General features: G+C 51.2%; 1 protein-coding gene across 1 annotated transcript in view; it reads right to left on the bottom strand.

Moving 5' to 3' along the window:
• The window catches only part of ABCC6 (ATP binding cassette subfamily C member 6), a 68409-nt gene that overhangs the window by 6473 nt on the left and 48047 nt on the right, over window positions 1-13889 (bottom strand). The window contains exons 20-25 of the mRNA XM_072942083.1: window positions 13805-13880; window positions 11407-11527; window positions 9266-9473; window positions 5059-5369; window positions 2915-3114; window positions 846-972 (exon numbers count right to left, since the gene is read on the bottom strand). Coding sequence (XP_072798184.1) covers window positions 846-972; window positions 2915-3114; window positions 5059-5369; window positions 9266-9473; window positions 11407-11527; window positions 13805-13880 — 1043 coding nt within the window. The remainder of the gene's footprint in view (window positions 1-845; window positions 973-2914; window positions 3115-5058; window positions 5370-9265; window positions 9474-11406; window positions 11528-13804; window positions 13881-13889) is intronic.

Genomic DNA, 13889 nt, shown 5'->3' on the forward strand with positions numbered 1-13889 from the left:
GCCCACTGACTTCCATTCTTGAGAGGTTTCCCTCTACTGATTTCCCATCATACTTGGAACCATGCCAAGCTCCTCACTGGGGCCCCCTTGCCCTGCCTGCTCCACCCCTGCACCCCCACCCTGCCAACCTCATTTCCCGCCCACTCTCTCCAGCCACAACATCTCCTTGCTGTTCCTCTAACACACCAGGCACGCCCCTCCCTCCATCCCAGGGCCTTTCCTCCTGCTGTTCCTTCCACCAGGACCACTTCCTCTCTCCCTCACTTCCTTCAGGCCTCAGCCCACAAGCCCCCTCCTCAGAGAGGCCTTCCGGGCCGTGCAATAGAAAAACACCCTCCCCCCAGTCACACTCCATCCTCTTCCTTGCTTTTTCCTTAAGCTTAGCTGCCTCAGTAATAAAATGAGAGCAATAATAGTACCCCTGATGGGGCTGTGGGCTGGCTTAATATTTATGAAACTTTTAGAACAATGCCTCATTCATAGCAAATACTATGTACATAGGCGTGTGTATATATATATTTCATTTATAGATATCATAACCTGATGTTAAATATCATTATTAAGAGTTAACAAAAAGTTAACAATGCACTGGGAATGGACACTTATATACTTGATCTCAGTGAGTCTTTACAACATCTGAAGTGAAAGGCCTCTGCCTTTCCAGGTGAGCACACTGAGGCCCCAAGAGGGAAGAAGAGTCTCGCCCGAGGCCTGGCGTAGGCTCTTGTAGAGCTGTATTTTCCTCACTGGTTGGAAGTTTGGACACAGGTCTCTGAAGGCCCCACCAGCAGGGGTCTGTATCCCTTCTGTCCAGGCCCCAGAGCCCAGGCGGGTGTCGGGAGTACCTGCAGGGCGGCGGAGACAGAGAAGCCCACGAGGCCGGCGCTGAGGTGGGCCTTGCTCAGCACCGCACACAGGGCGGCCGCGAACACCAGCCCGTTCCCCAGGAGCTCCAGGTTGGCAGCGAGCCACCTGCGAGGGGAGGCAGGTAAGAGCGGGGTCACCATGGGCCTCTCGGCAGGACCTGCTTCTCTGGGCACAAGGACTGGTCAGCGTGCCAGCATGAGTGTCCGCGGGGCCCCAGCAATAGTCTCCCCTATACCCCACGGTCCTCCCGAGCTCCGAGGGTCGGGGAGGCTGATGCTATCCTGTCTGTGCTCAGGGCCTGGCACACAGTAGGTGCCCCAGTAAAGCTCTGCCATGCTGCCGCTTATCTGTCCCCAGGCTGTGCCCAGCCATGTCCCTGGTTCCCTCTGCCTGAACCTGACTTCCATCTTCAGGTGACCAACATCTCATCACGCAAGTCAGTTCAAGCATCACCTCTGCAGAGGGCCTTCCGGTCTGCTCCTCCCTTTTCTCTCTCTTTAGAACGACACTATTTAATCAGCCTTGACGATCGGCCTCCATCAGCAGATCATATGCTCCACGAGGGCAGCAACTGTGTCTCGTTCTCGGCTCTGTCCCCAGCACAGGACCTAGCACGCAGTAGGTGCTCAACAAGTATACACTGAATGAATGAAAAAATATGTGTCCAGTCTATTGAATTCCTACTCCACCAATCATTGGCATAATCATCCGTGCACTCATTCAGCAGGTGTGTATTAAGCACCTACTGTATGCCATGCGTGGAGACGCTGGGGACACAGCCGCAAACCAAACAAACATCCCTGTCTTCAGAGAGCTCTGAGCTTCACTGCATACAACACCTCATCCTCCTAACAGTCCCACAACGGGGCTACTGTGTCCCCAACTGACAGATGAGGACCCTGGGGCTCCGAAGGGTTAGGTGCTTGCCCAAGTCCACACATGCGACAAACACTGGGATTGGAAGGCACATCTGCTTGACTGAAGGTCTGCCACTTCCTAGATGGCTGACCCTGGGGGAGTCCCTTCACGTCTCCAAACCCCAGCTGACCCACCTGCGGAATGAAGCAACATTTGGCTCATTACAGCTGAGAGGACTAAATGAGAGATGCCCACCGGATATGGTGCAGCAATCACTGGCCCCTACACCTGGGTGCTTTTAAATGTTCATAAGGTCCCTGCCCCCAGGCTAGGACCCCAGGAAGCGGAAGGGTAGGTCACCCAGAGGCACGTGGAGTTGAGACACTGCACACAGCTAGAGGGGCTGACAGTCCCAGCTGGCAGGGGACCTGGGCAGAAAGGAGGAAGGAATTCACATTTATTGAATTCACACCTACTGGGTGCCTGACCCTCTCCACACTCTGGCATCAGACTGCCTGGATTCAAATCCTAAGTCCACCATGTATTTGCTGTATGGTCCTGGGCACGTTCCTCAATCTCTCTGTGCCTAAGATTCATCATCTATAAAAAGCGTCTCTTCTCAATGGAGTTGTTCATAGGATTAAATAAATTAATCCACGGAGGATGCTCAGGACTGTGCTGGGCATGTGATAAGCATGTTACAAGTATTAGCTGTGAGTGTATTTGTAACCCTCACAGCCACACCATGAGTGCAAACCCACTTTGACAAATGAGGCTCAGAGAGGTTAGGTAACTTTCCCAAGATCACCCAGCTAATAAGTTGCAGGGCTGGGATCTGCATCTGTGCCTGTCTGTGCTCAAAGCTTGTGTTCTTATTTTTACTTAGTACTGGAAGGAAGCTGACGATGCTTATGTAGCTCCTTTGTCACCAAGGCAACAGAGGCTTCTTCCCTTTTGCTGACACCTGTACCTCCTGCCCACCTGCTATTGGGGACCCCTCAGGGCATGTTCCATCTGCTCCCAGTGCAAGCCACATGCACCCAGGGATTGATCTAGCCTCCACTTTGTCCCTGATTTGCTGTGTGACCCTAGGCATGCCACTTGATCTCTCTGGCCACACAGTATGACCTTAGGTCTCATTTTCTGGGGACACACATGGATTACAGGGTCTCCCTTGCCTCCTTCTCACCTGTCAGCCACCAGCCGCGGGAAACAGACTCTCTGGCTTTCATCCACGTGCGCATCATTCTGAGCCACAAAGGGGCCCTGGGCCTGGAAGGCCCTGACCACTGCCCCGCCCTGGAACGTCTCTGCTACGTGGGAACACACGAAGGAGTATCTGGCTGTCTCCAGGCGTCTGAGTTGACAAGAGCTGGCCACATATAGGCTCTGAAGTAGGACAGTGGGGAGCAAGAAGCCAGACACACAGAGAGAGTTTGAAAAGCATAGGGAGGTCTGTTACCACTTGCTGTGTGACAGTGGGCCAGTTGCTTCCCGACTCTGGGCTCCAATTTCCTTGCAGAATCAGAGTTCCACATTAAAAAAAAAAAATTGTCTTGGAAGCTTCCAAAACTTCCAATGCCTCACTCCAGAGCTATTAAATCAGAATCTCTGGTGGCATCAGCTTGGTCTTGGAATTTTTCCTTCCGGTGATTCTAATGTATAGTCAGGATGGAGAAACCACTAATCTACTGTAAAAGTCTTATTCTCAGCTCTAACGCCAACTGCTTCACTGAAGGGCCAGTCACTGTGGGAGCAAGGCCACGAAGGGCAAGGAAGGCACTTGGCCACAAGTCAAATTCATTCACTTCACTTGAGGGTTACCTGCCAGGTGTGGGAACACAGTGGTGCACAAACAGATGATGTTGTTTGGTTTGAGGTTGGAAGTTGTGTGCAGCTGGCAGGCAGAAAGGAATCTGCATTTGCCAAACTCCCAGGCTGTGTGCCAGGCTCTCTTCAAAGACAGTTGATTCTTGAACAACATGGGTTTGAACTGCATGGGGCCACTTATGCCTGGAGTTTTTTTAATAGTAAATACTACACAATCCACAGTTGTTGAATCTGTGGATGTGGAGGGACTGCGAACACAGAGAGCCAATTATAACTTAAAAGCGGATTTTCGATTTTGAGGAGGGTCGGCTAACCCCTGCATTGCTCAAGGGTCAACTGCAGTATTCAGTCATTGTGGGGTGGGTATTTGTGTCATTCACAGTTTACAGGTGAGAGACTCAGAGGGATTAAGCAGCTGGTTCAAGCCTCTACAGTGAGCAAGCAGCAGGGCTTGGATTCAAACCCACCTCCGCCCGACTCCAAAGCTCTGAACAGAGAAGCAGTCCCTCTCCTAGGTCAGGAGGGTATAGAGAAGACTTGGGACAGTTGTGGAGGGCAGCGATGGCCATGGTTTCTGCCTGGCTTCCATGGTTTGTTCTACTTCTGATTTCCTTGGTGGGGGTGGGAGGTTGGCAGTCAATAGTGGGACCTGATCATGGAGGTGGTCACACAACACAGCCCCACTATCCCCATGGTCACAGATAAGAGCTCAGGGATGAACACATGCCCATGAAGGGCCAATCAGAATCTTCCCTGGGATTGATGTATGAATGATGAGCTGGAGAAAAGGTTGCTTTGTGTTGGGGTTGCTAAGGTGGGAGGCCGTGAGGACAGCAGTCCCCCTGCAAAGGGAGCATGTGCAAAATTAGGCCAAGCAGAGCTGAGCCAGTGGTTCTTAAATATTAGCCTGGATCAGAATCACCTGGAGGGTTTGTTAAAACCCAGATTTCTGGGCCCCACTTCCACGGTGTCTGAGTCAGTAGGTCTTGGGTGGGGCCCAAGAGTGTGCAGTTTTCACCAGCTCCCATGTGAAACTGCTGCTGCCGGTCTGACACCACACCCTGAGAACCACCGAGGGAAGATATGGAGAGAGGGACAAGATCTTGGTGACAGTTGACCCCCTGGCACTCTAGGAATGTAAGTCATTAAATTCTGTTCTCATGTTGAAGCTAATTCAAGTTGGTCTCTGGTTCTGGCAACTGAAAGAGACTAGCCTAAGACAACAGTCTATGAGAGCTTGCAATGCCTTTTTGGTTTCCTGATCACTGGAGAAGAGGAAGCTGATTGCAGCAGCAGCAGGACAAAATAGTCAGAACTTTGATGTGAACATATGGAAGACAGACAAGAGTGAGTGTTAGAAACAGACAAGGTGTATCTGTTTCTGAGAATTCTTCTAGGGGCAGCCCCGAGGTTTCCAGCTGGGTATACCCCTTACACTGAGTCCTGCCCAGAGACAGGGGACTGGCTGAGGTGACCCCAGGAGCCTCCTCGACCTCTCCTTACCTGAAACCCAGCATAGAGGAGCAGCAGTGGCAAGATGGCCACAACAGCCAGCGGGGTGGCCACCATCACCACCAGGCTGACTTCCAGGAGTCCGAAGGCGTACACCAGTAAGGACCGGAGTTTGTCTGGGATGTCCACATCTACTGTGTCTGTCTCCTTGGAGAAGCGGTTCAGCAGGTTCCCGATGGGCGTCCGCTCAAAGAAGCCAATGGGAGACTGTGCCACGTCCCACAGGAGCCCCCGGAAGAGCAGGCTGGATGCCCGGATCCCACCAAGGAGTACCGTGGCCATGGAGGCAAACAGCCCGATCGCTGGGGGAAGACAGGGTGTCAGAGCATAAGGGCTGGAGACGCCCCGACTGCCCCATGGTGGCTGTCTTATGGTTGGCCACCCTGATGATCTCTTGATGGAACCACCATGCAGTGGACTGAACAGTGTCTCCCTCATCAAATTAATCTCCACCAGGAACCTCAGAACCTGTGATCTTTTAGAAACAGGCTCTCTGTAGATGTGTTTAGTGAAAGAGCTTGAGATGAAATCATCCTGGATTTAGGATGGGTTCTAAATCCAATGACTAGTGTCCCTATAAGAAGAGGAGAGGACACACAGAGACATGGAGATGAAGACGATGTGAAGACAGAGGCAGAGACTGGAGTGATGGACAGCATGTCCAGGAAAGCCCAGGATGGCCAGCAACTAGCAGAAGCTGGGAGAAAGGCATGGGATAGTTTCTCCTTCAGGAGGAACCAATCTTGCTGACACCTTGATTTTGGACTTCTGGCTTCAGAACCGAGAGAGAATAAAATTTCTGTTGTTCTAAGCTACCAAGTTTGTGGCCATTTGTTTAATGGCGGCCCTAGGAAACTAATATACCCCCTTCCTAATGCCAATCTACGTACTTGGAATGGGGCTAACTTCACTCCCCACTGTTTCTGGGGTGGAGAACATTTAACCCCTGGCCAATCCAAACCACTGCAGTTGCTTCAGGGATGAACACATGACCCAAGTCAGGCCAACGAGAGTGAGACCTGGGACTTTGCTAGGACTTTTGGGAAAAGGTGCTCACTTTTTTGAGGTGGCCAGGCTGGAGCTGTGAGATATCATCTTACCACCAGGGCGAGAAGCCTGCTTGGACAGGAAGCTACCACAGAGGAAGAAAATGAAGCCAACCTGATAGCATTTGTTAGACCCCTGGATCCAGCCATACCTGAAACTAGTTACCTATGGATTCCAGTCCCAGAAGCCAATAAATCCTCTTGTTGCTCAAACTAGTTTGAGATATAGTTTTAAATAGTTAGTATATTATAGCTGTATAGTTAATACCTATATACATTTCAAACAGAGCAGTAAGGAAAGTTAATAGGGATAGAGGGGCATTACACAATGTGGAAACGATCTTCTACAACTAAAGATATAAAGAGGGAACCACAATGAAATGGGCAGGAAAGGGGGAGACACAGTACAGTCAAGACCCACACCCCCAAGTGGGTGACCCATAAACGGGAGGATTTACGACTGCAGAGCTTCTCCCCAAGGAGCAGTGTCTGAGCCCCGCATCAGGCCCCCAGCCCAGGGGTCCTGTACTGGGAAGATGAGCCCCAGAACATCGGGCTTTGAAGACTAGCAGGCTTACCTTCTGGGGAGCCAGAGAGCTGTAGGAAATAGAGACTCCACTCTTACAGGGCACACAAAACATCTAATGCAGAAGCAGTAATTTGAAAGGAGCCTGAGTCAGACCCACCTGCTGATCTTGGAGAGGCTCCTGGAGGAGGAGGCAACGGGAGCTCACCCTGGGGATACCGATGCTGGCAGCAGCCGTGCTGGGTGTCTCCCCACCACAAGGACAGCAGTGCTGGCAGGCAGCATTTTGGAGTATCCTCTCAAGCTTGTCAGCCTTGGGACCCAGCCCTGCCCAGCAGCCTGTCAGCACCAGCACTGGGACGCCCCAGGTCAAGCAGCTGGCCAGGTGAAGACACAGCCCCACCTACCAGCAGGCTGGCTGCCTTACAACTGTCCGAGCCTCTAGACACCCCAGGACCCAGCCCCCCAACCAGTGTGCTGGCACTAGCCCTCGGAATCTCGGGGCCTCCAAGCCAGCCACTGGGACACAGCCCCACCCAACAGCAGACTGACACCAACTCCGGGACACCCAGGGCCCTGCAGCCAGAGACCTGAGGACCCAGTTCCACCCACCAGCAGGCTGGCACCAGCTCCAGGAGAACCCAGACCCTAGAGCCAGTCTGTCAGGAACTGGCCTCACATACCAGCAGGCCAGCACCACATTTGTGACCAGAGTTGCAACCAGCCACCCTGGGACCTGGCTCCACACGAGTGGGCCAGCACTGGCCTTGGTGTGCCTGGGGCTCTGCAGCCAGCCGCCTTGTGGCCTGGCCCCACCAGCAGCAGTCAGCAGCCTCTGCACAAGGCAGGGCCTAGCAACCAACCAGACTGGGGATCGGTCACAGCCCACCAGACCAACCATAGTAGCCAGTTGACAGTCAGACAGAAGGGCCCGTGCATCCCACATACAGGGCATCCCTAGAGCATTGAGGTCTGTGACAAGAGGGGAGTGTGCAGCTGGGAAACACAGGATGTCTCCTACAATAGGCCACTTCTCCAAGATTAGGAAGTACCAGCCTACCGGGTACCGATATATCACTCAATGGTGAAAAGCTTAAAGCATTTCCTGGACCAGTAACAAGACAAGGGTGCATATTATCACCACTGTTAGTCAACATAGTATTGGAAATCCCAGCCACAGCAATCAGAGAAGAAAAAGAAATAAAAGGAGTCCAAACTGGAAAAGGAAGACATAAAACTCACTGTTTACAGATGACGATACTATACATAGAAAATCCTAAAGATGCCACCAAAAAACTACTAAACCTATCAATTAATTCAGTAAAGTTATAGCATACAAAATTAATATACAGCAATCTGCTGCATTTCTATACACTAACAGTGAATATCTGAAAGGAAATTAAGAAGACAATTCCATTTACAGTTGTATCAAAAAGAATAAAAGACCTAGGAATAAATCTAACTAAGGAGGTAAAAACCTGCACTTGGAAATCTGTAAGACCCGCTGAAATTGAAGATGACACAAGCAGATGGAAAGACATACCATGCTCATGGACTGGAAGAATTAATACTGTTAAAATGACCATACTTGGGTACAAGGCAATCTAAAAATTCAACATAATCCCTACCAAAATACCAATGGCATTTTTCATAGAACCAGAAGAAATAATTCTAAAATTTGTATGGAAACACAAAAGATCCTGAATAGCCAAAACAATCTTGACAAAAGAACAAAACTGGAGGTAACACACTCCTGATTTCAAACTGTATTACAAAGCTATAGTCATCAAAATAGTAAGGCACTGGCACAGAAGCAGACACATAGCTCAGTGGAACAGAACAGGGAGCCCAGAAATAAACCCACATTCATATGGGCAATTAATCTATAGCAAAATAGGCATGAATATACTATGGGAAAAAGACAGCCTCTTCAGTAAATGGTATTGGGAGAAGTAGACAGCTACATGTAAAAGAATCAAACTGGACTACTTTCTCACACCATACACAAAAATAAATTCAAAATGGATTAAAGGCTTAAATGTAAGACCTGAAACCATAAAACTTCCAGAAGAAAACATGAGAGATGTACCACTCTGGTGTGGGATGTTGATCATGACAGAGGTTATACACGTGTGGGGTTGGGGGTACAAGGGAAATCTCTGTACCTTCTGCTCAGTTTTGCTATGAGCTCTAAAAAATAAACCTACTTCTAAAAAAGGAAGAGAAGATGGGAGGTGACGATGGTGGTGACGTGGTGCAAGGGTTTGACTCCTCTGGGGGTGGGGTGCCGGAAGTCACCAGCAGTCAGACCTTGGAGCTGTCCTCTGCTTGGGGGAGGGGCAGAGTCCAGCTGACCTGCTGCTCCACCCAAGTGTTCAGCAGCCCCAACATTTGGGGGCCAAGATTTTGCATTTGCTGATGAGGCTGGGAGAGACTCTGAGGGTTCCAGAAAACTGGGGATGTGCCCCACCCACCACTTCCCCAGCCCCACCTTAAGGATGCAGGTCTATGTTTGGACCCAGGATTCTTGCACAGATGTTTAGGGAGAACAGGGTGAGCCAGGGAGCACTGAGAAACCCTTGGGTGGAGCTAGAGGATGGAGGAAGAGGAAGGCTGGCAAGGGTACCTTGGAGGCAGCCCAGGAGCCCGAAGACCCAGCCTCGCAGAGCAGCCTGCGTCTGCCGCCCGTCCACCGTGGGGTCGTCTGCCCACAGGCTCAGCCAGTAGCCACGGCAGAAGGAGGCCACTTGCTGGCAGAAGAAGAGGAAAAACGCATAGAGGCAGAGTGGGGTGCCCACAGCTCGTAGGTAGGTCAGGTACATGGCGGCCTTCACCTGTAACACATGTAGGAGAGATGGAGGCAGAGAGAGGCCCCTGGAGAGGCAGGTGGGGTTGGGGGGAAGGCCAGGTGAGGCTCCCAGAACGTACCAACGGGGCACGTGGAACCACCATGCAGACCTCACAGGTCCTCTCTTAGCACCTCCCCCCACTACTACATGCCCTGTCTAGCCTCGGGAGCCTCTCCCTCTATGGCCCCTAGACTGCCAGTGGGACCCTAAAAGGTGACAGGTTTTGGCACTTTCTGGGTTTGAAGTGATTTGTTGAACACCTACTATGGGACAGGCATGTGTCTTCATCCTCATAACTCTCACCTATCAGATAAGGAAACTGAGGCACAGAGAGGGTAAGCCACTTGCTTAAGGTCTGGTTCCTACAAATCTGAAACTCTCCACACAGCTGCAGTCAGACTGAACTTCTGAAAACATCCACCTGACCCCATCTCGCTGTTACTGACCTGCCCTTGACTTCTTCCTGCTCTTAGAGGAAATTTCAAACTTCTTGGACACTCTCTGACCTTTCCCCCTACTATCAGCTGGTCTCATGTGATCGCTTTCTTTTCCCTGGCACTCCAAGCTCCTTCCCACCTCAGAGCCTTCACACCTGCTCTTCCCTCTGCCTGGAATGCTCTTCCCTTACTCTTTCCCTGGCTGGTTCCTTCACATCCTTCAGGGCTCAGTTCAAACGTCACTCCTCAGAACATCCTCTCCAAGAAGGGCCCTGACCCTTGGTTGTTTCCTATCTCATCGCTTTATTTCCTTTGTAGCATTTATCATTATCTGATATTAACTTATTAGCCTCATTGTTTTCTGACTGTCTCCTCCCTCCACTAACATGCAGTCTCCACCAAGGCAGAAACTTTGGCACATAGTGGGGGTTCTGTAAATGCTTTCTGAGTGGATGAGTGGGTAGATGGTTGAATGGGACAATGAGTGGTTGGGTGAACAGGTGAGTGGATGGGTAGATGGGTGGGCGGATGGATGAAAAAGTGAGTGGGTCTGTAGGAGGACAGGTGGATAGATGAGTGGATGGATAGATGGGCTGGATGAGTGGGTAGATGGATGGGTAGGTGGATGGCTGGCTGGCTGGGTAGGTGGATGGATGGATAGATGGGTGGGTGGGTGGGTGGGTAGGTAGGTAGGTGGATGGGTGGGTGGGTGGATAGATGGATGGATAGATGAGTGGGTGGGTGGGTAGGTAGGTGGGTGGGTGGATGGATGGATGGATGGATGGATGGATGGCTGGCTGGCTGGGTAGGTGGATGGACGGATGGGTAGGTGGATGGATGGATAGATGGGTGGGTGGGTGGGTAGGTGGATGGACAGATGGATGGATGGATGGATGGGTAGGTGGACGGATGGGTGGGTAGGTAGGTGCATGGATGGATGGATGGGTGGGTAGGTGGATGGACATATGGGTAGAAGATTGGATGAGTGAATGGGCTGATAGTTGGGTGAGATGAACAGATGAGTGAGCAGATGGGTAGGTGGATGGATGGGTGACTAGGGCGATGGGTGGAAAGGTAAATGGATGGATGAATGAATGAGTAGGTAGGCAGGTAAATGGGTGGGATAAGCAGCCTAAAAGAGAAGAAACAGTACCAGCTTCAGATTCAGACCATCCGAGATTTAAGTCCCAAGTTGGTCACTTGCTAGCTGTGAGAATACAAACAAATCTCTGAACTCTTTAAGAACTCATTTTCTTCATCTCTCAAACGGAGCTAACACCATCAAATTTTAGGGAGGTTGTGAGCATTAAGAAGTATGAAGTGCCTAGAATCTTACTTGGCACACAGTAGGTATTTAATAATAAAGGTGAGCCCTCCACCGACCCCACCCCTCACCCAAGGCTGCATCTGCTGGGAGATGTTGAGCCCCCAGGGGCAGCAGTAGCAGCGGCTGTGGAGGGGGAGGGAGGCGCTGGCGTTACCCTGCCATACTGCAAGCTGTCCTTTCCTTTTGGCCGTCCTGCCCCCTCAGGATCATCTAGGGAAGGCCCTGTCTGGGCCTCTGAAGTAGCGCTGTCCTTCTCAGGGACGAACTTCATGGACCTGTCATCAAGAGGAAATGAGGACATGTCAGCATCTCTCTCCAAGATGGAGTATGCCCAATCTCATGGCCACAGGTAGCCACTGAGCTCTGGGTACACTCCCCACTGGCTCATTCACTCAACTAACATCTTGAGCACCACTAGGTCCTCCCTCTGTGGTGCCCAGCTAGACGCCATCCACTACCCTGGAGTCAAGCAAGCCTGGTCTTCCAATACCCTTCCACCGAAGGGACTCTTCCGCCCAACTTTGGAAGTTGGTTTTCAGTTTTCATTTTGGTGTAAGCGTTGCAGCATTCAGTTTGCACCTGCTGTTTACTCACAGATTTTTGTCAGTCTAGGTTGGCAGGATGTCAATTCTGCATAATTCAAATGCTCAAGACTTCTTGAATGCTCCTCTATCTGTGGATGAGTGGGCCAACAACTTCAAATATGAATTGCCATCTGCTAACTGTGAAACCATGGGCAGCTGAATTAATCGCTCTGTGCCTCAGTTTCCTCAGCTGCAAAATGGGGATAATCTATGTCTATCTGCCTATCTACCTACCTAGTTACCTATCCATCATCTATCCATCTATTTATTCATCTATCAATCTATCATCCATCTCTGTCTCTCCCTCTCTCTCAATCTCTGATATCGTGATTCATATTAAGAAACATAGGTTTGGTCTTTGACCCCATCCTTGGCACAGAGCTCCTAAAACCCTTCTAAATTCCTAAATCATAAGAGAACTAGGAGCATCTTATGTTCTACTGAGGTGACTCTGGGTGGGCTTCTGGATGGCTTTTGGACACCAGAAAGATTAAGCCACAATCAGATGCTTGGCATTTTCACCCCACCCCCCATTCTCCAGATGGGGGAGAGGAGCTGGAAATGTAGTTAAGAATTAATCATGCCCACATGAGGAAGCCTCCATAAAATCCCAACAGTATGCAATTCGGGGTGCTTCCAGGTGGGTGAACACATCCACATTCCCAGAGGGTGATGCACCCAACTCCACGGGGACAGAAGCTCCTGTATGCGGGACCCTCCCAGACCTTGCCCCGCGTATCTCTCCATCTGGCCGTTCTGTATCCTCGATCACATCCTTTAATAAACTGGTGAATCTACATGCTTCCCTCAGTTCTGTGAGCTGTTCTAGCAAATTAATTGAACTCGAGGAGGTGATGATGCCAACCCCTGATTTGTCCCCAAGTAGGACAGACATTTTGGGGAACCTGGGGACCTGCCACTTGTGATCGGCATCTTAAGTGGGGTGGGAGCAGTCCTGAGGGACTGAGCCCTTCACCTGTGGGATGCGACATTTTCTCCAGGTAGACAGGGTCAGAATTGAGTTAAATTGTAGGACATCCTGCTGCTGTGGAGGCTTGCTGGGGCGGTGGTGGGGCACCCACCTGGTGTCAGGAGTGCTGTGAATGTTGTACAGTGAGAGTAATGCAGGGAGAGAGGGAAGACTACCAGGTTTTTCCAACAATACTCATCTACCTCCATCCATCCACCTACCTACCTACTTAACTATCTACCTACTCTCTCTCTTATCTATTTACACATCTATCTATCTGGTCTTACTCAGGATTACTGTGCACTGTGAAGACAGCGGGACTGCCCAGTGTGTGACCCAGGATGCGCTTGGTCTTGGTGGCTGGCTGGGATGGGAGGAACGGGGCCCGACCTCAGGGACCCACAGTTCTCCCTGTAGTCCCACAACAGCTGGTACCTAAGCTCACACTGTCTGGTGCCTAGTCATCTGTTGTTCTGTTTTAAAACGTCACTTTCCATGAAAAAGGAGACACCACGTGGCCGGGTCCCCCTGCTGCAGACAACCCCCCCCCCAGTGGGTCCAGCTAGGGTCTGGCTAGTGGGGGCTAGAGAAAAGGGGACAGCAGGCCTCCTCCTGCTGACCCCCGTCAGCACCAAGTGAGGGTGATGTCACTCAGCATGAACGACAGGGTCTGACACAGACAACGTAACCACCGTGGGGTGGGTCCTTCTCTGGACCGGCCCTGCCTCACTCCGGCAATGAGGCAACTATGACAAACTTCAGGGCAGTCATCACATCGGCGGGCAAACTGGTCATTCGTGAACAGGACATCTGGGGACTGATTCATTTTGGCCAACTGACTGTCACATAGTTTTTGGTGCTGCAGCCGAGCACCGTGGTGGGATTCAGCAGGTGTTCAATCCAGGAGGGCTGTGGCCATGCCCATCTGTCTGCGACGCAGGTGGCAACTCAGCTGCCCTGCTTCTGCCCTCCCCAGCTCAGCACCACAGCAAACTCACCTGTCTGGGTCCCCCTCGGGCCTTCCGCCTCCGGCAGAGCCTCTGGGATCCTCGGCGCCGGCCAGGGGTTCTGTTTCTGCAAGGT

The sequence above is a fragment of the Vicugna pacos genome, chromosome 18 (genome assembly GCF_048564905.1).
Source record: "Vicugna pacos chromosome 18, VicPac4, whole genome shotgun sequence".
In the NCBI taxonomy this organism is placed as follows: domain Eukaryota; kingdom Metazoa; phylum Chordata; class Mammalia; order Artiodactyla; family Camelidae; genus Vicugna; species Vicugna pacos.